The sequence below is a fragment of the Melanotaenia boesemani genome, chromosome 5 (assembly GCF_017639745.1).
Source record: "Melanotaenia boesemani isolate fMelBoe1 chromosome 5, fMelBoe1.pri, whole genome shotgun sequence".
Classification (NCBI taxonomy): Eukaryota; Metazoa; Chordata; class Actinopteri; order Atheriniformes; family Melanotaeniidae; genus Melanotaenia; species Melanotaenia boesemani.
The window spans coordinates 31,571,279-31,596,497 of NC_055686.1; the positions used below are offsets into that span (position 1 = coordinate 31,571,279).

Genomic DNA, 25,219 nt, shown 5'->3' on the forward strand with positions numbered 1-25,219 from the left:
TAACAAATAATAGGATCAAGAAAAAAAAAAAGATTTCACGTGGTAACTGGTACCATCCCAAGTAACCTGGTTCACTGTATTCCGCATCCAGTCTAGTCAATGGTCCAAGTGTCTCAGGTCCAAAGAGTCCAAAAAACAACGTCTCATCGGATACTCCAACAAGAAGAAAAAAAAAAAATATATATATATATATAAAAAAAAATATATATATATATATACATATATATATATATACATATATATATATATATACATATATAGACATATATGTATATATGTCTCGGGTGCACCCTTAGTTTTCCTATAGTCAGTGTTTGTGTGGTCCAGGAAAATCCTATCACTCGTCCGTGTGTGGAGGAGGGATCTACTTCCTCATCCAATCGGATGAAAGTACCCATAGTTTTTAAACAATAAGTGAAAGAATGGCAAAACATACTTGACAGACAGGTAAATAAGCAAATAAGAAAAATGGCTCTGTAAAACAGAGCAATAAATGATAATGAAATATACAAAAAAAATTCTGCAGAAAGGAAGAAAGAAAGAAAAAAAAATTGGAAAAACTATCAGGAAGCTTAGTTCCACTGGGCTACATAAACCCTTCCCGCTCAGTGGGCCGAAAGAGGGTTTTGCTCAAAACATGCACCACTACAGTTATTTCCAACCCCAACATGCCCTAAACACTCACACAATTTCTACAGTTGTTGGCCTCATCTTCATTCTTCTTCTGCTGTTTTATTTCTCTTTCTGGTCCTCTTCTTCTTCTCTGGTTTGTTCTTTCGCTTGTCACATGTCAGCTATGCTGCTCAGTACTGCCCCCGCAATTTCTCCATCTGTTGATCTTCTATGTCGAGCATGAATGGGCCTCAAACCATGATTATTGGTAGAGGGGGGAAGTAGAAAATGGAAAGGACTGATGTGTAAGTTGGTATTTAAAGCAGTTGGAGGCAAATGAAGGTGTCCTTAGCTTCCTGCTTTGCTGCCGTGCGGACGCTTCCTGCTCTGCTCTCCTTTCTGCTTGCATTTTTCTTCTTTTTTTCTTCTTTTTTCTTATCTTTACCGGCAAGAAATTTAGGAACAAGGACTCCTGGTCACTTATAAATCACTGGAACGAATATATTTTTTGATAAATTTAGTTGATTTCCATCGGAGAACTAGTGGAATTATGTCTCCTAAGCCTGCAGTATCAGTGAGCTGCACTGAGTGTGAGCAACTTTCTTTGAGGATAACACAGCTGGAGAAGAGGATTGAAACACTGCAAGACATTCGTGTGAATGAAGAATTTATTGACTCTGTAGTAGCTTCTGTACAAGCTACTGAGTTGTCAAATGGATTGAGTCACATCTTCATACGCGAAGGCATGTCGAATGTGGAGCCTCCCGCTACAGACCTGGCTGATACACTTCCCTGGATGTGTTCAAATGACATTGGAATAGCTGAGGAAAATCCCAAACCGGACCATCAGACTGATCTCTCCTTCTGGAACACTGTTGGTGCCAGACCAAAGTCATCAACCCCGGCCAGAACCTGGTCTGATGTTGTTCGTCGCAGAGGTAAATCCAGCAGGAAATTTAAAGCTCCAGCACTCACTCCACCATCTGAAGTCTCACTGCATAATAAATATGATGTGTTGAGTCATATTAAAATGAATGATGATGAATGTAATGCAAGGATTTATCAAAATTCAAGAAATAGCCCTAAAACTCAGCCCAGGGCTAACCAGACCAGGAGGAGAGGCCAAAATCCCACAAACAGGAGGACTAGAGAAGCTATCGGCACCTCCACACAAAAACAAATAGACACAATTCTGATTGGGGACTCTATAACACAGCATGTGAGGATGGCAAAGACTGAAAATCTAACACTTTTTGATACATCAGTCAGGGAACTGACAGAGATGTTGCCGACCATTCTGTCTTCACATCCAGATGGTATGAAGATTATTGTCCACACAGGGTCTTTTGATATTCTGAGGAGGAAAATTGGCTCTGAGATCCTGAAAAAAGACTTTTCTCTGCTGTTGGAGAGACTGTGTCAGTTTGGAGCACACCATGTTTACATTTCAGGACCCATTCCTACAGCGGGTAAAGGAATTGAACTTTTCAGTAGACTTCTTGGCCTGAACACATGGTTATCAAACGCATGTATCACCCATGGGATGAAGTTCATTGATAACTTCAATATCTTTTGGAACTGTAAGGAGCGATTCAGACCTGATGGTGTGCATCCAAATCTAACTGGATGCAGATTACTTGGTGCACACTTGCGTCATGCTGTTGGGACGGCAAACCCAAACATGAGTGTACAGATAAGAGCGAAGGACACAGCAGAGAAGCGATCAACTGCCAGCTCTCCCCCCTCACCAGACCCTCTTCTCCACATCACCCAAGGTCTTAAAAGGATGTCTCTATCCAGGTCTGAACCCCAGCGACCACCATCTACCAAGAAATACAGGGCTCCCCCCCCTCCCCCTCCTCATCCTCCTATTAGATCATCTGTCCTGACCGAGCAGGGCATGGGAGGAGGTTCCCAGAGCAGCAGAATTCACAACAAAGATAACATGCCATGATGCGTTCAGGGTCCTTGCTGTAGTTTTGCTACTACTGACAGCTGTTCTGAGATCAAGCCTGGACCCAGTAGGATTCCTGTGTTAGTTAGTAAAATAAGGAATCGAACACGGTCAGCTTGTGGGGTGAATCGATCTAATCTGTTAACTGTACCTTGTATAACTCAGAAAACAACAGAGACCAGTGCAAACTTCATAAAGCTAGCTGTACTAAATGTTAGATCTCTGTCCAACAAGTCACTGTTAGTTAATGACTTCATCATTTCTCACAGTTTAGATTTTCTTTTTCTGACAGAAACATGGTTAACAGAAGACACAAGTGCTACAGTTCTTAATGAAACAGCACCCCCTCATTTTAGTTTCATGAATAAATGTCGAAACGGGAGGAAAGGGGGAGGAGAAGCTGCCTTATTTAAAGATTCATTCCAGTGTAAAGAAATGTCATTTGGTGATTTTACTTCTTTTGAATATCTTAGTTTTATTTTAAGGGGCATTCCTAAAATCCTATTTCTAATCATCTACAGACGTCCAGGACACTGTGTAAATTTTATTGATGAATTTTCTGAATTATTGTCGGTTATCTCTACTGATTTTAACCATTTCATCTTAACTGGGGATTTTAACATTCACATAGATAACATGACGGATGGTAATGTCAAGGAATTTTGTTCCATATTGGACATGTTTGGTTTATGGCAACATGTAAAAGAACCGACCCACATTCGAGGTCACATTCTGGACCTGGTTATTTCAAAGGGTGTTGATATTTCTTCTGTTGCGGTCACTGACTTGGCCTTGTCTGACCATTTTTGTATTTTGTTTGATTTACTGATCACTCAGAATGTTCAACCAACCTGCTTCTCCGTTAGGAAGAGGTACATTAATGAAAGAACAAGTGCTAAGTTTGTGGAGGCCATAGCTATGTTACCAACAACCAGTGCAGAGTCAGTTGATAGACTCCTGGATAATTTCAATCTGAAAATCTTGAATGTAATGGATGCTGTTGCACCGATAAGAATCAAGAGCAACTTGAGCAAACAGAAAACACCATGGAGAAACACCACTGTGGTTACCAGCCTAAAAAGAGAATGCAGAAAAACTGAGCGGAAATGGCGGAAAAATAAACTTCAAATTTACTATGAGCTGTACAAACAAAGCCTGCGTAACTATAACAATGAGTTGTGCAAGGCCAGAGAGCTGCATTTATCTGAAATGATTAACAGGAATGTCAACAATTCTCGCACTCTGTTTGCTATGATTGAAAAACTTACAAATCCTCCTAAACAGATAAGCCCAGAGCTCCTTTCCACTGAGAAATGCAACCAATTTGCAAACTTTTTTAGCCAAAAAATTAAAACAATTAGGCAAAATATTAATTCCACACAGTCAAACAAGAAAATTAGTCTGTGTCTAAAACCCGGAAATAATTCTGATGTCATGTCGCAATTTAAAATGGTGAATTTAAAAGTCCTACAAGAAACAGTTTGGCATTTGAAATCAACAACATGCACTCTGGACATGATACCATCCGACTTTTTAAAAACAGTTTTTACCTCAGTAGAAAGTGATCTCCTACTGATAGTTAACAGCTCGCTGGCATCAGGCATTTTTCCCAAGTCACTAAAGATAGCTGCTATTAAGCCACTCCTAAAGAAAAGGACTCTAGACGCCTCTATAATGAACAACTATAGACCTGTCTCTAACCTCTCTTTTATTTCCAAGATTATTGAAAAAGTTGTATTTCACCAGCTTCATGACTTTTTAAATGAAAGTGGAAATCTTGATAAATTTCAGTCCGGCTTCCGACCTCATCACAGCACTGAAACAGCTCTGGTCAAAGTGTTAAATGACATTAGGTTGAATACCGATTCTGGTCAAGTATCAGTCCTGGTTCTGTTGGATCTCAGTGCTGCGTTTGATACTGTAGATCACAGAATCCTGTTGCACAGGCTGGAAAACTGGGTTGGACTTTCTGGAGCGGTCCTTAACTGGTTCAGGTCCTATTTAGAAGGCCGGAGTTATTTTGTTACGATCGGCAGCTATGAATCCGAACGAGTGGCCATGACTTGTGGAGTCCCCCAGGGGTCAGTCCTTGGACCTCTTCTGTTCAACTTGTATATGCTCCCTTTGGGTAAAATATTACAGAACTATAGCATTAATTATCAAAGTTATGCAGATGATACACAACTTTATGTGTCTCTGTCACCAGATGACTGCAGTCCAATAGACTTAATGTGTCAGTGTCTGGAGCAAATAAACACCTGGATGAGGGAGAATTTCCTACAATTAAATGAAGACAAAACTGAGATTATTCTGTTTGGTAGCAAAGAGAAGAGGGTCAGCATTGGCAAACACCTGGAGACTCGGGCTCTTAAAATTACCAACCAAGTTCGTAACCTGGGAGTGTTGATAGACTCAGATCTGACTTTCAGAAGCCATATCAAAGCTGTCACTAAGACAGCTTTTTACCAGCTCAGAAACATCAACAGAATTAAAAGTTTAGTCTCCCAGAAAGACCAAGAGAAACTCATCCATGCATTCATCTCCAGTAGACTGGATTACTGTAATGGTCTTTTAACAGGACTTCCTAAAAAGAGCATTAAACATCTGCAGCTCATCCAGAACGCTGCTGCTAGAGTTTTAACCAGGACTAAGAGATCTGAACACATCACACCAGTTTTAAAATCTTTACACTGGCTTCCAGTCAGTCACAGAATAGATTTTAAAACCCTTCTGATCATTTACAAATCCCAGAATGGTTTAGGCCCAGAATACATCTGTGATATGTTCAGAGAATATAAACCTAGCAGAGCTCTTAGATCCAAAGACTCTGGTCAACTAGTCCAGGCCAGAGTCCAGACTAAACATGGAGAAGCAGCATTTAGCTGTTATGCTGCAAACAAATGGAACAAACTGCCAGTGGAGATTAAACTTTCCCCAAATGTAGACATTTTTAAATCCAGGTTAAAAACTTTTCTTTTCTCATGCGCCTATGCATGAAATCTGCACGGTAACTTTTTTTTAACTCATCTTGCTTTTAATCATTTTAATGTAATTTATTATTTTATTGTGATTATGTGTTGATTATGTGTTGATGCCTTTTACTATTCTAAATATCTGTAATGTCTTTGTTTTATGTAAAGCACTTTGAATTGTCCTGTACATGAAATGTGCTATACAAATAAACTGCCCTTGCCTTCCACCGGGGGCTGAAAACACGTATCAAATTATAAACACAACAGCATTGAGCAAAATTTTAACCATGTAGTGATGCAATCAATCTCAGAAAATGTTTGCAACGATTATGATACGCATGGTTTTAAAGTGTTAAAACCATCATCGTCCATGCCAAATCACCCCCAAAACTGCTGGCCATCGGATGGATAGAACAGATAAAGGAATCTCTATAAGTTAGTGGTCCATCCAAACCAACAACTGTTTGTCTGAACTTCTTCAGACTTGGTGTCTGAGACAGAAAGCTGTTTTTTATTTATTATGACTATAAGATGTTTTCTGATGTGCTCCAACAGTAAAACAGTATAAAATCCTCAGCAGAATTTTGGCTGCATGTGGGCAGACACTGAGTTGGAGCCGTTACCGGGCAACATCCAACAAGTTTTCTAATTTCAGATGGAATCATTTGAAGGGTGGAGAGCAGGGTGGTTTCTCAAGCTGTGTCCTAATCCAGGATCTGCACATTTCGAAGTGCAGATTCGTCGGCTACATATATCATGGTGGTACACCAAGTACTGTCCCAATTCGAAGGAGCCTCCAAATCTACCCTCCAAATCCGCACTTAATTTGGCCTCAAACAAAGGCTGCATCGTTCGCGGCCTCTTTTCTCCCAGAATTGAATGTGCACAAGGCAGTGGTGAATGAGCAACTAGGCTCAGAAGAGGACTTTTTTTTTCTTAATTACACTTTAGTAGAAATGTGACAAAACCAAGTACATTAAAACATATTTGTTAAACGGTGGCATTTAAAAAGTGTCTACCAGCTTGAAAACAACAGAGCCTCAGACATTTATTTTTGTTTATTGTATTTTTTTTTTTTTTTGCGTTATTACTTGGTTGGTGTTAATGTTCACTAAAGCGTCCTATGATATGCAAACTTAGTAATTTCAGAGGTTTAAGCAATTTAATGTCCTAAATTGCTGGTATGAGAAATTCTCCTTGGCTAGGTAGACTGTCCCATTTCACAAATGTTAACTGGACTTCAAAGTGTGCAGACTACGGATACACTCCAAAGTGTGCAGATCCTGAATTGGGACATAGCTTCAGTATGTGTACTGGTATGTACTTGTGTTCTTGTGAAACATCATCAGTTGAGGCCCAAGTACTGTTTCAATTAAAGAACACATCCAGACAAGCACGTTCCAAATTCCCAGATGTGTATTTTCCCCGCCCGTTTAATCGAGGATCTAAAGGTGACTTGTGTAAACTACTATCCCAGAATGCACAGCAGCATAACAGAAAGATGGTGGAGGCGAAAGCTCATAACTGTAAGTTCTGTTGAAAACATTACTCTCTATTTTAAGGTAACGTGGGCTTTAATCATTTTTTATGCAACAATATATATTTTACCTTCAACTTTGTGGTTGTTGTGATTGTGTTCGCTACATGAAGATTAAACCGTTTTTAAAAGTTGCTTCAATGTTAGCTTTACAGCTAACAGCTGCTGCTCAGATATACTGTTCACAGTCCTTTTGTTACACATAGTAATAACTGTAATTGTCAAGATGGCTAATTTTTGGCTGAATGTTAGGTTTACATGTAAACACTTTAAAAAATGTTTTTTTTTGTGAATAAGAATTAATTTGAATGCATTATTTTACTTAGGGTAAAAATGCAGAAACCTGGGCCCTCATTGAGGGCCATGTGACCAATGAGAGACTTTTCACCAGCCACTGCAACTCATGTAAAAGCAGGTGCGAGATTATTTTTAGTGGATCTTTCTGCGGCTTGGAAGCACTTTTGAAAGTTAAAATGATGGATACTTCACTGAACTGAACTACACAGCAAACTTCATATAATTGAAGTGTAGCAGGACGCACGTGTGTTAGGTGTGTTATTGATTGCCATGTGTGTTGGTCGGCCAATTACCGGGGGGGACGATCATATAAAAGGCAAGCGGGGCATGCAGGCTGCCTCTAGCTTGCTGGTGGCTGGGCTTACGTCATTTCCTGTCATCCGGAACTTCCCCTCCTGGATGGTGCAGGTAGGCTAGCAGCCTGTTTCAGAGACTCATTGGGTATAGCTGCAGGCTGTGCACTCCTCATCGAGTGTCATTCCATTTTATTACACATAATTTAAGGACATCTAAGCTTTGCTCTCTTTGCATGCTTGGATCGCATTAGTAGATACAGACATCTGGTAAAAATTTCATGCCGAAACCACCTTTAGAAAAATGTTTACTGTAGAAAATTGGGACATATTGTTACGCCCTCTCCTGGTCTGCCCAAGCCTTTCCTGCCTCTCCTCAGTGATCACTCCCCTGATTGCTCACACCCGTCCCAGATCAGCCACACTTGTCTCCCTCCCTTTCACCTGTCAGTCCTTATATACTCCAGATTCACAGTCGTTCCTTTTCGGACCTAACCTATGCACTACATGGACTTATCCTCTTACCCAGCTCAGTGCTGTGATTCCTGTGCCTCAGTCTGTTCCACTGGTTTTCGTCTTATTTCTTTCTGTTTAAAAGTATATATATATATATATACACACACACATCCTTTTTTTTTTTTTCTCAGTAAACACAATGCAGCACAGCATGAAGCTGTAGGAAAATTCTACAATGGTTAATCTGACATTTTCCATCAACCTGAACAACATTCACTCGAGTTCTCTAGCATGAAACTTTGAACACCACGCCCCTTCCTAATGAAACCCCGTCCTCAATATAAAGCGGTCTGAATGTGACAGAGTGATGCTCAGAATGAGGAAATTCAGCTTAATAACAGTTTTACTTCTCTGCAGCCACAGTAAGAGCCGTGTTCTCAGCATTAAATACAACCATCTCTTTAATGCAGTAACTGCTTTTTCCTGATTAACCTCCAGATAAATGTTGAAATAATTGCTGTAATCAGCTTAGAATGAATGTGTTTTCTCTGCTGCTTGTTTCAGGCTGGATCTGTGAGTCTCAGACTGTGGAGGTCCAGCAGGGTGAAGATGTCACTCTGCTGTGCTCCAACATTTCTACATCTCCAACCCAGACGGACTGGTTCAGAGTGGTGAACAGAACCAAACCCAGCTGTATCTCTGCCATGTATGGAGCTGAAGGTGAAGCTTCACTCTGTGATGGATTAAAAGATGGAAAATTTGAGATGAGCACCAACATGTCCACTGTCTTTCTGAGGATTAAGCAAGTGGATTTCTCTGATTCTGGTCTGTATTTCTGTGGATTCTACATAAAGAGACATACAGTCATTGTCGGTGCAGCAGAGTTAATGGTTCAAGGTAAGACTGTGGTCATGTTTCATATGTTAACCTTAGATTTTCCTCATCAAATAAACTGAATATCTCAAAGTTATTATTACAGGAGTAAGAAAACAAAAGAAGTGAACATGAATAAAAATGTTTTTTTGCAGGTGAACATGAATCCATTAAAGGTGATGATAAGAGCACAGAAAGTAAGGTTCCTCCTTCTTTCATCATTTCAGTATCAACCACATCTGAAATGATCAAATATAAATATTTGACTGTAAATACTTTGTAGAAGCTGATGGATCTACAGACCTGATGAAGGTGATCCTGGGTGCTCTAACTGGTTTCCTCACTGTAACAGTCGTTGTTCTGGCCGTCAGAGTCTGGAGACTTCAGAAAGGTACGGCTGGCTTATAGATTAGAGCAGGTCCCATGAGGACCGCAGTCCTGCAGGTTTTCAATGTTTGCTGCTCCAACACACCTGACTCAAATTTCTGCACAATGACTGAAATAATTTCAGTCAGGTGTGTTGGAAACACTAAAAGCCTGCAGGACCACGGTACTCATAAGACCAAATTTAGCAGCTCTGCTGTAATACATCTTCATGGAATCTGATGGATAAATCCATGAAGGTGTCTGTCAATGATTTTTATTTGTCTTTTTAGATGCAAATGAGGAGGCACAGCCAGAAAGAAGCGCGGTAAGACTTTTTTTTTTTTTTCCAACTAAAGTAAACAATTATGTGGTTTAATTGTCAATTTAAAGAGATGATCCAACTATAAATAACATCAGCCTGCAGAGAGACTGTAGAGAGGTTTAACTTCCTTTAAAATGCTTCCTTTTAACATTGAATATTTATTATGCTCTAACTAAAGTTGCTTAATCAAAATACTAGAAATGAAGTGAAAACACAGTCTAACCAGAGTCTCTGCTGGACCATTAGAACCAATTCAGGTAGTTGTGGATCTCCTACAGATCAATTCAATGTGCTTGTAGTGGATTTTACATGAATAAGTAAATGACTAAAATCTAAGTAGAAAACAATTCAACGTAAAGAAATCATGTTTTGTCTGGACATTTAAAAAAAAAGGTTCTGCACAGTGGATATTTAAAGAAGCCAGGTCCAGCCGTGCTTGATCATTTATTAAATATCATTGTCTTTAGATAATCTTTTTTTTGTTGAGGTAACAGAAATACTTAATTCAGTATTTTCAGAACTTTGAATAAACACAGAGGCCTTGCTGAGAATATACATGCTTTTCAATTACATGTATGTGTTCATGATGCCTGCCTGGTATATTTTATGTATGTTTGAAGCATTGTTTTATGCAAGTCCTCAGAAATTACCGTTACACATTCACAAGGTGTAATATGTGAGTCACCAGTAGGGGCAGTGTAGGGACCAGTTTAACTTGATGTAAAGTCTGAGAATCGACAGCAGTAAAAAAATTCTTTCAAAACAGGGCTCGGCGATATATCTAGTCTACTCAATGTATCCTGAGACGTTTTACATCAGATATATAAAATGGCTATATCACGAACATCACAAACTATCACAGCAGCGTTTAAAGCCTCCACATGGGTTTTTCTTCGTAGCCTCTGTCTGTTAAGCTCACCACAGGCGGTACAAATCAGACAGCTTCCCCCCATCCAGAAAACTTTACAGCACACATGCGTGTTTCAGGAGAGACGGGAAGAAAACATGGAGACAAGGCGTATGCAGGTAGCTGTCTAGCTAGTTTGTGAGCGTTAAGAGATGGAAGCTAAATACACGACTGCTATGATGTTGGGGGTTGGGGCGCCCCCTAGTATAATGGTTGGGGAAACACTGGGTTTTATTAAAATGTGTATGAGAGCAGGTCCCTGGATCAAAGGTTTGTTGAAAGTGAATGTGAGGGTAAAAGCAAGTATATTCTAGGCCTCTGACTTCAGAAAAGCCATTTACAGGACGTAAACCAAATAACACCTTTGCCTCAGTTCACTGTTAAATTCTGACTAAAATGCAGCAATCACAAAGTAAATGAGATGGTAACAGCTCATTTTCCAGCGCCTTGTATTTTAATGAAAAAAAATACATAAAAAAGGTAGGTATCTTGATGAGTGAGTTTAACCTGTGATCTCAAGATAACAGCATCTATAAAAGGTAACTGTAAAAATGGCCACGTTCAGCTTCCGTAGGTGTGTAATCGCATATCTGGTTTCATTTCAGATCTAATTCATTTAGCTTTTGGTCACACCTCTGAAACCCTGATATCATATGATTTACTCTATATGATTTACTCTTTCCCCATTTTCAATATTATTTCACATTTTTGACAAACTCATGGACGTTGTGTGACTGAATAAATGTGATTTTCAGAACATGGACTCAGCTGATGTGAACTACGCAGCTCTAAGTTTCCAGGCCAAAGCCAGAGGAGGCAGCAGGCCTGCGTCAAAGACACATCTGCAGCCACATGTTGTGTATGCTGCCACCAGATAGACTCAGGAAGCAGCTGGAGCTGCAGCTCAGAGTGGACTTCAGGCTTCTTCACATTCATCTGCTGATACATTTCTGTTTGTGTGTCAAAGAGTCGCTGGTAGAAATAAACTGAATGTTTCTTCATCCGTCTGTCCACCTGATTTCTGAGAACAGAAAGATCATGTTAGATGTGTGATGGAGGAGGAGTCAGAGCTGATGCTTGTCAGACTTTCTCATGAAGAGAGTCCAGAGGTCTGCTGTGGGAGGAGTGACACACACACCAGTGTGTGACAGGAAGAGACAGCTCAGTGTGGTCTCAGTACATCTGAGGTAAACTTCACAGACCTCTAAAGTCAAAGAGCTTTAGGAAATGTTTTAAAAACATTACCAGGTTCAAATTAAAGCTGCTGGATTTACATATTTATGATTTATAACAAATAATAAAATAGCAGGAAAGCCTGAGATGCACATGATGCCTTAAATTTAGATCTGATAAAGTGGCTGGTGAGTTTATACTAAAATCTTGCCTTGCATTGATGCATCACTGCAATCCAGAACACAAGACCATGGAGAACATGGATGATATAATTGAAGAACTATTTAGGATGCTGACTGTGATACTCACCCATACAGTCTAATGATCTGCAGGAGGGGGGAGGTGTAGATCTACATCTCTGCACAGGAAGAGACAGCACAGTGTGGTCTGATCACATCTGAAACCAGCAGGACTTCACTGGTAGTGAACAAGTCTGAAAAGAATCAGTAAAATCTGACCTGCTCACCTTTTGACTGAATAATTTCAGCCTCTGTATTGTTGCAGAATTGTTTTTAACGTAGATGTAAAATAACAGGATAATCCAGAACATGTGATGACAAACATCATCTGTATGAGTCTTTACTACAGGAAGACATCAGCACTGACCACAAACATCACATGAGTCCTTGTTGTGGAGACCAAGAATAAAACTGCTGTAAAAACTCTTTGATTTATATGAACAACAATGAACCACAGAGTCTCCTGGAAAACAAAAGTCATGTTATTTACTGAGATTTTTACACACAACCATCTCTAGGGTTTACAGAGAATGGTCAGAACAGAAAAAGATGCAGCGGCGATGTGGACCTGATGAAGTGACTAAGTTTACATATACAGTTAAACATTCTGTATTCATACCTCATGCAGGCTAATACTGGCAAAGTCACGTTAGCAGAGCCAGCTCTAGACTTCAGCAGAATATGGTTTTGGGGGCCCTACCCCTTCATGCCATGAACAAAGTTTTTGGGTAGATGTGACATCCTAAGTCATGATATATTGTATGTTAACTTATTCAAAACACTCTAGGACACTGTATTGTGCACCATTATTTCATGTAAAGTGCTCTTAATACAGCCTTATGGAACCTAATTAACATGCATTCCTATTTAACATACAAGAGGAACATATACAACAAGATACCATATGCACACAACTTAGTTATTGCACAATCACTTAACTTAGCTAAACGAGATTCTGTATAATTTTTAAAATATAAACTAAATACACAGAACTAAATGTAACTTTTAAAGTTAAAGTTAAGGTATATTTTATAAATGAATGTTTTCTCTGAACATTAATTAACTATTAATCCATTAGTCTGACTTTTTCTTTAAATGGACACATATATACACACACACACACACATACATATATACACACATATATATACATACATCTATCTAACTGGGACACTGATGCTCTAATCTTCTGTGTTCCTACGTGCTTCCAGTGTTGCTCTCCTGATGCATGATGTCTGACGTCAGACAGCCCACCTTGCCACTGAAAACATGCACCGACACATTTTACAATTTGTCTTGTAAATATCTCCCTGACGTTTTCCAGCTAAGAACGAAAGAGTTTTTTGCTTTTGAGGACATGGTGGAGTATCAGGTTCAGTTACAGTTTGATTTAAAGTTTTGATTTGAAATCAATGCCAGCAAGACAAAAGAGATGGTAAAAGACTTCAGGAGGAAGTTATCCCCTACCACACCAGTGAACATCCAGAGAAAAGATATTGAGACATGTATGTGTGTGTATATATACATGTATATATATATATATATATATATATATATATATATATATATATATATATATATATATCAAGAGGATGATGCCACATTTTGTTTCAAACACTCAAAGTCCACAGATACAGTCCACAAACTCAGCCCGGCATCTGATTTTCTGTTGCCATGGCTACCAACTACCGTTTAGTCAGTGCAATAATTTACAGCAATAAGGCTATCTATCCAGAACTACTTTTATAGGTACCCATTAACACTTTTAAATGGACACCCTCCAGCCAATCAGAATCGAGAATTCACCCAGACCATGGTATAAATATATATATAAGTGTATGAATATACAGTGTATGTATGTGTATGGGCAGATGTATGTGTATATGATTATGTGTATAATTGCATGTCCACACATATAGACAGCTATTACCTAACTGTATATTTTCATAACCCTTCCTCCATAATGCACACTGTGTAAGCTTGTACATAGAACACAGTTACTGTGGTATATCATTTTTATGCTATTGCATTTGTATTTGATATTTGTATTTTATATTTGTTAATCTGCTTTTCCTACTCTTTTTCTGTAGTTGAGTTGTAGTAACACGCTAATTTCCCCGTTGTGGGATTAATAGTTTTATCTAACCTTGTCTCTTATCTGCAGTCCAAATTTAACCCTTATGGGCTCCATATAGACATGCTGGCTGGGTACAGACACCAAAGTTTCCAGTTCTGCTCTTGTCTGTGTTTCTAAAGTGTTTACAGAAGGGTTTGTTATCTGATTCACAGTCCGATTTGTAGAGCATTTTATCCCCAAAACATGGCAAAATTGAGTTTTCTTGGTTATTGAAGGTATTTTCCCAATCGTGTAGTGAAACAGATATCCAATATCTAATATGATAACAAAATGCAAAAGGAACCACGAACCTGGCTTATTCCAGTGTTCAATTTTTTTTTCCTAGAAAAATATGCCAATTAGCACTTTATTTTGTGGCAATATAGTACCTAATTTACATATTTAAAAATAAACTTTCAGAAAACTTGCAATACAAAAAAAAAAAACAATGTATTAATGTGATTAATAAACAAGGAAAGTTTTGTCTGGTGATGCCTGTTAGTTGTAAATTTTAAATTATTCACCTGTAGAGTCTCACCTTCAATGATTTCTTTGAAAACAAGCTGTGAAATAACATGATGTCAAGTATAATTTAAGAGCAACATTCAGCGTTTGAACATGTTTTCCTGAAAGCACTAATGTGGTCACTTCAAGCAACAGAATCTCCGCCTCTTAACGCCTCTAAACACTGAAAGCATCCTGACTGGGTTGCAGTTCATTATCGGACATAACTTTGCTGCAGTCAACACACCATGAAGACCTTCACCTTGATAACAGCTTCACTTCTCTGCAGCTTTAGTAAGTTCTAGGTCTGAATTATTCTCAACCATGTTCAATCCAGAACTATGTCAGCTTTTAAAGTTCATTTAATGCTTCTTTTGTCTGACTGAAAATAAATAATGAGTTTGCTGTTGTTTCAGGTTGGGTCTCTGTCTCAGTTTCTGGGTCTCAGATCGTGGAGGTCCGTCCTGGTGAAGATGTCTCACTGTCGTGCTGCAACACGTTCCAACAAATTCCTGTATTTTTCTGGTACAGACTGGTCAACACAACCAAGTTCAGTTGTATCTCTTTCATGTACGGTGTACAGAGCAAACCTAAATACTGCGACGGATTTAAAAATAAATCATTTGAAATGAGCTTCAACATCTCTACTGGGTTTCTCACAATCAAAAAGGTGGAAATATCTGATTCGGGACTTTATGTCTGTGGATTTTATGGAAATGGATATGTTAATCTCAATGTGGTACATTTACATGTGGAAGGTGAGATTACAGTAAATGATCTCATTCTCTTTGTTCGTGTTATTTTCATTAACAGTAGAAATTAACTGACTTTCATCATTTTCTTGGTTCTCAAACGGTTTTTCTCCATTTTATTAACAGGCTCCCATGAACCAGATAACATCACCAGTGATTGTCAAAGTGAGATTTCTTTCATTATAACCACTAGTTATCCACATCTCAGTCCACCATTAACTCTGGATTAATGCATGTCGTTATAGAAAAGCTTGATGTAGACCCGAAGCTGTTGGGTGGGATTCTGGCTGGTCTGACTGTTTTCTTCATGACCATCATCGTTGGTCTGGTTCTTCAAATCAAGAAACTTCAGAAAGGTATTTCTTAAAGATGCTGAGTCCATTTTATCCAACCATGTTTTGCTAATCTACATTTTAAAAAATGTGTCAGGTTTTTAATTGTCAGAAATGTTTGAATTAACTTTAAATATTTATTGTAAGTCTCTGTGGTTGGCAAGGCAAGTTTACTTGTACATTATATTTCATGTACAAGACAATTCAAAGTGATTCACAGAAAATATTAAAAGCATTACAGCGGAGTGCAGGAAGCAATAATGAGAGCATTAAAAACAAACTTTAAAGTCAATAAAATAAAGTAAAAACAGAAAGGAAAAAGCTAAAATAAAATAGATAAAATGCAAGAAATAAAGATAAATTAAAAGAGAATTTAACAGCTGTTTTAATAATAAGCAGCAAATAGAAAAGTTTTTAACCCTTATCTAAAGCTGAATGCTGCCTCTACATGTTTAACTCTGACTCTGGGAACAGAAAGTAGACTTGAACCTAAAGGCCAGAGAGATCTGGTTGGTTCATAATGAACCAGAAGATCCTGAATGTAGTTTGGTCCTTAACCATTCAGGTCTTTGTAAACGAACAGCAGGATTTTGAAGTCTGTTCTTTGACAGACAGGAAGCCCGTGTAATGATCTGAGGACTAGAGTTCTAGGATCTCCTTTCTTGAGCTTAGGGAGGACTCGAGCAGCTATGTTCTGGACTAACTGCAGCTGTCTGATTACAGTAGTCCAGTCTACTAAATATAAATGCATGGACCAAGTTTTTCTAAATCCTGCTGAGTCATCAATCTTTTAATCCTCAATACATTCTTTAAGTGATAATAGGCTGACTTCACAACTCTCCTAATACCACTGCCAAAATTCAGGTTTGAGTCCATGACTACTCCCAGGTTTCTGGCTTGGTTGTGTTGTTTTGAACTTAGCTGTTATGGACTTGACACACGGGACATGACCAACAACAGTGACAGGTGAAACTCATCGCTACTCAGGTGAAACCGAACACACGGGATATGACCAACAGCAATGACAGCGGCAATGTTGATCTCCTAGATTGCTTTTCTCCAAGAAATTTGATTTGTTATGATATTGGAGGGAAATTTGACATTTTCAAATCAGTCTGTTGGTGTGTTTTCATTACCTCTAGAATTGCGCAAAAGCTAAATATCATAACATTTAAAAAAAACTGTCAAATATTGCTAAAAAGTTTTTATGCTCTCATGAGGTGGATTTTCAGACGTGTCGATATGGAAGTATATCACGAAAATCTAATGGAAATACTTTTCTCGCATTTACGCTTCACCGGATGTGGCATAGCGGGTCACATGATCAATTCATTTCAAGCAAGATGGTGCAGTATATATGGACGGAAGAGGAGACAGAAATGTTTTTACATATAATAAAAGAGAAAAATATAACTGCTATCCTTGATAGTAAACAACAGCATAATGCAGACTTTTAGAAAGAATTGGTAAGTGAAATGAGCGAGAGGAGCTTTGAAAAGCTGTGGCAAATCCTTCGCAAGTGAAAAAAACCCTGAAACAACGCTACTTGGCTTAAAGATGGATTATGTGCATAAGCGGAGCCAGGGGGAAGGCTTGAATAAAGTTCCGATTTTTCGATGCCATGGACAGCATTTTGGGTCATCGACAGATCTTTCAGGCAATGTCATCAGTGATAAACAGCATGAGTAAGTCCCAGTTACTTTATTTTTATATGCCTTGACGAAGTTAGCAAATATGTTAATGTAAACATGCATGCTAACGCTAGGTTAGCAAATATAAGCTTTTGCATGTAAATATGTGCGATTTAAACGGTGGCTAATTTTCATTGTTAGTCCCATTGGCAGGTTTATGTCAACATAAGTAAAATACTACAAAATAATAATACATATAGCAGACCAAGAATTAGCATACTAGCTGAAATGAGTTAAGTGCCAAAGTGCTTCCGTGCTGAAGTGCTCTGGAGCAAAGATTTTAATGTTCATGTTATTGTACATTACCCGTGTCAAAATGCTCATGTGTACACACAGTATTGTATGTTCATAAAGGGTTGTTCATATTGCGCAATGCCCTATGTCACATTTTGCTCACACAAAGTGTGTGTCCAGGCATTATCACACTAAAATGAACATAAATAGTTATATTTATGTACAGATATGTATACATAATAAAACATGTTAGTAAAAAATATCATACTATAATAATAGGGCTATCTAAATTGGTTTATGTTGTAGTGCTACATAATTATGTATTCCTGATTTTGTATTGTTAGATGCTGAGACAAACGCAGACACAGAGGAACCAATTTGGGAGACTTCAACAGATTCAGAATGTAAGTCAAGAATTTACTATCTTTTAAAATCACATAATGTAGTTTGGCTGGCTGATGAATTTAGTGTTTGATCTGAAATTAAATTTGTCAGAATTTATATGTGGGCAGCTTACCGCTGTAACTAGTTTGCTACAAAACTGAATTAAAATCTAAAACAATTTCCGTAACAACCTTTGGTGTCCAAGACTTTAGCACATTACTGTCTATGTGTGTGTATATATTTATTATCTTTACATTATAAATTATCATATATATATATATAATTTTTTTTACCTGTTACTATAGCATCATGTGATACCTTGCCCATGTCATCTCATGGCTCTGATGAAGTGCCTGATGTGCCAGAGCTGGAAGAGTCATCGCAAGCTCAACCCCCAATTCCATCTCAAGAAGCATGGAAACAGCCAAAGAAGCGTAGGGCTTAAACTTCATCTCTGCACATGAGCATGATAAGGGAGCAAACAAAACAAGATCAAGCCAGCCTAAATGCACTGATGTGCTGAATCGAGTAGTTCACTGTGGTAGTTCAAGAGCTACAGTGGCAGCAGAGCACCATGCTCATTCTTTAGAAGTGTTGGCTGAAGCTCGGCTCCTGTTGCCCCATCAACCACCTCCAGTATCCAATCCCTATCTCCAAGATCAACAGCCTCTTGGGTACTACCATCAACCACCTCCATAATGCCATCATCAACAGCTCCTCCTACCTCCTACCATCAGCAGCATTCTCCATCTCCCTCTTCTCCTGACCATTCCTTCTCTTACAATACATACCACTGTTTATAGGTCATTTACAAGCAAACATATGCCACGCCATAGATTTTTTTAAAAATAATTTATACATAATTATATTACACTGCAAAGTATTACTTCTTTGTGTAATAGCAGCTTAAACATGGAGCCACTTTTATTTATGTTGAAAAGGCACTTTTTTAGAACAGAAAAAATATAGTTTTAAGAATGTTTTGTTTAATAGCCTATACATTGGCACATTGGGCCTTTTAAGACATTTTCAACCATGTGCCAAAGAAAATTATTGTTAAAAAAGTTTTGTTGAACCACAAGTTAAAAAAATCAAAAGAATTTAAAACAAAAACTTTAAAATGTTGCTGTAGTGTTATTATGGCAGTTCAAACATTGAGTCATATTTTTCTGTAAAAACACACTTTTTGACAGCAAAGACAAATATGTTTGTGTTAAGCTGTTGTGTGTAACCACACATTAAAATTTAAACCAACTGTTGCTATGTACCTTTGTGTTGCTGTAATAACTATGTACACCCATGGGAGTGAGGTAAAGCTAAGCATAACTGTGCTTCTGATCCAAGTCATTTTAGATTGTTTGCATGTGTGGTTAAGTTAATGAGCTGTGAACAAATGCCATCCCATGCAGATGTCCCTGATCATTAATCCACCACAGCCTGCAGGACTGTTGATGTTCAACCTTTCCTGTTAACGTAGTCGTGATGATGGTGCACGAACAAGTATGTGAGACCCGTCGATTAAACCGTAGACCTGGAGTATTTTGTGTGCCTTGTAATTGCACTGTGCAATCTCCAGGGCCTCGTCCACGTCTGGTAAGTTAATTTTTTGCTTCATCAGCTTGCTGAATATGACTTGGCATACCCCATACATACATCTGTGCACAGTGGTTTTGCTGACACCAAATATTTCGCCTACTACCCTGTACTCGTCATAAGTTGCCAGTTTGTAAAGGGCAATGGCCACTCGCTTCCGAATAGGAACTGCCTCCCAAGGGCATGAAATGTCTGGTGCCACAAGAGGTTCAATGGCATCACACAACTCATTAAACGTATCCTGGGTCATTCTGAAATTCTGAATCTATAATTCGTCCGTGAAATCCTCTGTGATGATCCTCTCCCAGAAATCCCTCATTCGTGCACGCTCCCATACTTACGGACTTTGCCTTTTAACTATCACGAGGACAGCAGCAACAGGTGTAGTGACAACTGAAATAGCTGCTCCAAAATGCAAAATGTTTTGTATCTCCATCTTCCCTTAAAGTGGAGTCTCACGGGACTTGCGCGACAAGAATTGCGGCTTGTGCACTAAACACCATTCAATGGAAACACCTGCAAATCACAATTTCACTTTGTCAAAATTTCAGAAATTTTGTTTTTTTTTTGCAAAAAACTGTAATGGAAAAGCAGCTTGTGACAGACAAGACATGAAGAATGAAGAGTCAGAAGATTTTGCTCAAACTGACAGCAACTTGCTGTTGATTATACTGAACAAAAGAAAATGACAACCCTGGTTCATTCTATTTTACAAACAAGGAAACAGCATGGTGAATATCATCATTCATCCCGATAAATCCAGGACCTACGTTCGGACAAATTCACCCTGGCACCAACAAGTTCCCATGCGGCTGCCTTTTTTTTTTTTTTTTTACATCTCCATAATAATTGTGTGAAGTATTGTAAAGTATGGAGATGTCAGACAGCTAAAATTATCGCTTCCTCCATGTTGGAAGTGTAGACATAAGACAAAATAAAGAGATTAAAGGAATCCATGCCAAAAATATAGAACATAAGGTAAGTCTTTATGCTGATGACGTATTACTTTTCCTCCAGAACTCACCGACATCTCTCCCCCAGACAATCACACTTATTAACACATTCTCATCAATATCTGACTACTCTATTAACTGGTCTAAGACTATTATTATGCCCATCAACTGTGACCTACAAAACACACCCAATACTACAATACAGTCTGGAAACATTAGATATCTAGGCATAAACATTTCCCCCAGGTTATCAGAAGTAACAAAGCGAAATTATGTCCAGCCACTTAAAGCAATAGAGGATGATCTCTCACGGTGGAAGCGCTTACCCATATCACTCATGGGGAGGGTTGCCACAGTTAAAATGATGGTTCTATCTAAAGTAAACTACCTGTTTTCAATGATACCCACTAAACCATCCTGCAGCTGGTTTAAGTCACTGGACTCACATATATCTAAATTTTTATGGAAAAATAAGCCATCACGTATCAGTCTAAAAACTTTACAACAGACTAAAGATAGAGGCGGATTGGAGCTACCCAACTTTAATCATGTTTTCTTAGTTAACAAGCTGCAGTATATCTCCAAATGGCTTAAACCTAGCAGTCTGGATGAATCATGGTTAGATGTAGAGCAAGCATTATGTGAGGATCTGTTTATCTCTGACCTGCCATTCATCAGCTCAACCATCAAAACACATAAATGTTTTAAAAGCATCAATATCAGTTCCTCTTTAGTGGCTTGGTGGGATTTTCTAAAAATAACCAAATCCTCACTTTTTCCATATAAGTTTACACCCCTCTGGAACAACCCTGACATCCTGCAAAACAAAAAGCTTATCAATTTTACTCAATGGAAAAATAAAGGAATAAAACAGTTAGAACATATAATAGAAAATGGAAACTTTTTGTCATTTAATATTCTCACTTCACAATATGGAATCAGTAGCAAAATATTTTTAGAATATCACCAGCTTAAATCTATTATATGTAAAAAATATACCATTAATCAATTAAACTTACAGCTACCTATTAGGGTGGCAGAATTCATGAATATCAATGCCCCAAAGCTATTATCAAAAATATATAGACTATTATCCAAACTAGAAGACTCAATCTGTCTTCCAACTTCAAAATGGGAGGGTGACTTATCCAGTAACTTTAATAAAGATAAATGGTCACAAATATGTTTAAACACCTTTAAAATGACTAAGAATTCAAATATGCAACTTATACAATTCAAAATTTTGCATAGAACTCATTATACAGGACAAAGGATGTTCAGGATGGGTCTGTCACAATCAAACATCTGCACACACTGCAATGAAAACACACCTGACAACTACCTCCATGCCTTGTGGTCCTGCACACCTGTCTGCAGGTTCTGGCTTCAGGTATGTGTGGACATGTCAACATGGTTTAAATGTAATATTCCTACAATCCCCACACTATGTCTACAAGGTGACTTGGGTGACATTAATATGGCAATTAACTCTGCACATATAATACGCACAGCATTATGCATCGCAAAGAAAACTATCCTTGTGAACTGGAAAAACAAAAATAATCTGTGTATTCAGCAGTTTAGGAATCTCTTAGTTGACCACATCAGTAGTGAGACAAAGTCTGCCTCCTCAAAGAACTATTTAGCTGAATCTCATTCCCTCTGCTCCCCTGTGCTTAGTTCCATCACTTAGTGTAGGTGGAGGACTGTGACCTCGTTGCTATGGGGGTTTGGGAAATGGCCGGGAGTGACTGGTGGTTGCGGGTTCTTTGTGGTTGCCTGTGGTGCGGGACCGGGCTGCTCTGTGATGGGGGTGTCTCTGGGTCTGGCCCCATCAGGGGCTGTGGGGACCAGCGGTTGGAGTCGCCTCGTGGCGGGGGGTGAGGCCACTGGTGGCACCTGGGTTGGTGGGCAACGGTCATGGGCCGGGCTATTCCGGGGCGGGCTGGGCGGGGGTTCTGGGCTCTGGTGCCCGGGGGTGGTCCTCCTCCCTCCGGGGTGGTGGGGTCCGTATGTGCCGGGGGTCTGGGCCTGCCCAGATGTGCTGCCGTGGTGTGGGTTGGTGCATGCCCTGGTGTCTGGTTGGTGCCCTGGGACCCAGGGTATGGCCTGGGGGCAGGGGGGGTGTAAGGGTTTGAAGGAAGGCTAAGTGGGATTCGGGGGATTATAGGGGGAGGTGCTGGGGTGTGAGACAGGGATGCTTGTATGTTGTGAGTGTGTCTATACTTTGGATGATGTTTGTGTGGATGTGTAGGTATGTTTGTGTGCATGCGTATGCATGTGTTAGGATGAGTAGGGGTGTGTCTGGGGACTGAGAGTGGGAGGGTTGGATGCTGTGTGAGTGTTTATATTGTATGGGTGGGGCTGAGAGGGCTGAGAGGGCATATATGAGTTAGGATGAGCAGGAGTGTGCAAGGAAATAGGTGTGTGCATGTGTTTCTGTGTGTGGTTGGGACGGGTTAAGTGCACTTATCGGGGGGGGCTGGGTGGACCTGGGGATGGTGGGCCGTGGGTCTGCCGCTGTCCCCATCCTCTCATTCCCCGTTAGGGGTGTGGGAGGGTGGGTACTTTCTGGGGTTGGTGACGGCTCACTAGCTGTGGTCCCTGAATGGCCCTGTCACGGGGGGCGGCCTCTCCTGGCCTGTCTTGGCCTGGGGGGCCTCCTGGGGTGCGGGGGTGCCAAATGCCACTAGAGGCTCATCATCCAGAGGGAAGTTTGCTCCGGGTCTGCTGCTGAGGGCCCGGGCCTCTGGTCCTGGTCTGCCTCTGACCTCCGTGGAGACATGGTCGCTTTTGCATGATCTCATTCATCACTCTTCATCACTGATCACTCCTTGTTTCTTATGCTCTGCATGCTGACACAGTCACTGAGTTGTCCAGTGGGTTTTAATACTAAGCGATAATTTTATTTATTTATTTATTTATTTTTCCTGTGAGTTAGTATCTGGTCGCTGTTATGTCTTTTTGATTTGGTTATTATTTAAAAACTCTTAATGACTAGCAGCCCTGTTTTTTCTGCGTGTGTGTTTCTGCTTTTGTAAAAGTTGTAGAAAATTTTCTGGTGTGTTCATGTACAGGTGTAACAGTTTGTTGTCTGGTGATGATGTGGATTGAAGGGTCGTTGCCTTCTGTCTGTGATCTTTTTGTCTCCTTTCTTCTTTCCCTTTTGCTCTTTTTGCCATTTTCCATCTTTTTCTGTCCCCTCCGGTCAGGTCAAGCAAGATTACATAGATTTCGTGATTCAAAGTAAATAAATAAATAAATAAATCACATTATCAAGAGGAGCCTTACCCATAGGCCTCGCCTTTGCAGAGCAAATTTGTTCAGCACGATACAGCAACCAGATTATCATTTTGCTTTCTATGATGTGCATGTCTACGTGAATGAGCATAACATTTTGCATGCACGAATGTCGCCTGTTGCTCAGCTGGAGGTTTATTAACAAATCGACTGATTTGTTTTTCCACCCATCTGTTTAAAAGGGGGATTCTCACCGAACAAGTCAATAAATCTGAGCGGGTCATCCGGCTAATGACCCGGCTGATTGCCAGGTTTAAATGATGTGAAAACTCCGCCCACCACTGGGTCGCCCAGGTGATAAATGGTGCAGACCCACTACCTTTAACCCTAACATGCAATCTCTTTATTTACGCATCACAGATAACAACATCTATAATAGCACATACTGAAATTAATTAGCATTGTTTACCATTAGTGTTTTACTCACTTTGAGATTTACTTTTCATCCATTACGTGTGGTGTAAATTCTGGAAAAAAAGAGAAAAAAAGTGTTGTAACTTTAATGGCTTTTGTATTGCTGTGACAGTTCAGGGCCACCAAACTAAAATTCAGATTAGATTTGACAAAGTGTTACTCCATATCCACAGCCCACCCAAAGTGTCTCAACAATTAGCTACATGGACACTAAAACTAAGAAATCTGCAGAACGGTCATAACATTCCTCGGTAACCTTTCTGTATTGGGGTGGGTAAACGGCACGTCTCCATGCGGTTGTATATTGCTGCTACTTGGGGGCAGCATCAGAAATATGTGGAGAACTCAGGAAGTAGACTTGTTGTGGGGTGATTCTGGTGAGTTGTGGTATCAGGGCTCCTCCATTGATGATGGCTTTTTGATGTGGTTCCCAATTCTGCTTAAAGATACTCAGAGTTGATTGAACCAACTCAAAGCAGCTGATCTAGAACTGAAAACCCAGTTCAGACTAAGTTAATCCAGAGTTTCTGACTAGACTCTGAGTTAGTTGAACCTCCTTTCAGGAACAGGCTCCTGGACTCTCACAAGAAACATTTTATGTGACTGTTTTCCCTTTTCTGTCTCTCTGTTTCTAAGCGGATGAAGAACAATCTACACAACTGGGTGGGGTGAGTACAGTTTCAATATTTGCTCTTCAATGATTTAGCATCGATCTGTGATTTTCTTCTCAAACAGCAGCAGATAACCTGGCTAAGACTGTTTCAGTGCTATTTACAGATCCCTGACTCTGATGAGTTGAACTACACCACTGTGACTTTTAATCGACAAGGAAGAAGAAGAGAGCTGGAGCCAAATGTTGTCTATGCTGCTACCAGATAGACTGAAGGAGGAAACATAACAACAGCTCAATGAAGAACTGATGCTTGGACTTCTGGGAGAAGTTGT

General features: G+C 39.5%; 1 protein-coding gene and 1 long non-coding RNA gene across 2 annotated transcripts; both read left to right on the top strand.

The window, feature by feature from the left end:
* The first annotated feature begins 8,454 nt into the window (after nucleotides 1-8,454).
* Nucleotides 8,455-11,612, top strand: LOC121639902. The gene is made up of 6 exons (XM_041985502.1): nucleotides 8,455-8,543; nucleotides 8,686-9,018; nucleotides 9,150-9,191; nucleotides 9,278-9,385; nucleotides 9,651-9,685; nucleotides 11,345-11,612. The coding sequence occupies exons 1-6, from the start codon at nucleotides 8,489-8,491 to the stop codon at nucleotides 11,465-11,467; spliced, it is 696 nt and encodes a 231-aa protein (XP_041841436.1). The 5' UTR covers nucleotides 8,455-8,488; the 3' UTR covers nucleotides 11,468-11,612.
* A 4,054-nt stretch (nucleotides 11,613-15,666) lies between these two features.
* LOC121639932 lies at nucleotides 15,667-25,219 on the top strand. Its single transcript, XR_006010278.1, has 3 exons — nucleotides 15,667-15,729; nucleotides 24,911-24,942; nucleotides 25,052-25,219. It is a non-coding gene; the product is annotated as an uncharacterized LOC121639932 (long non-coding RNA).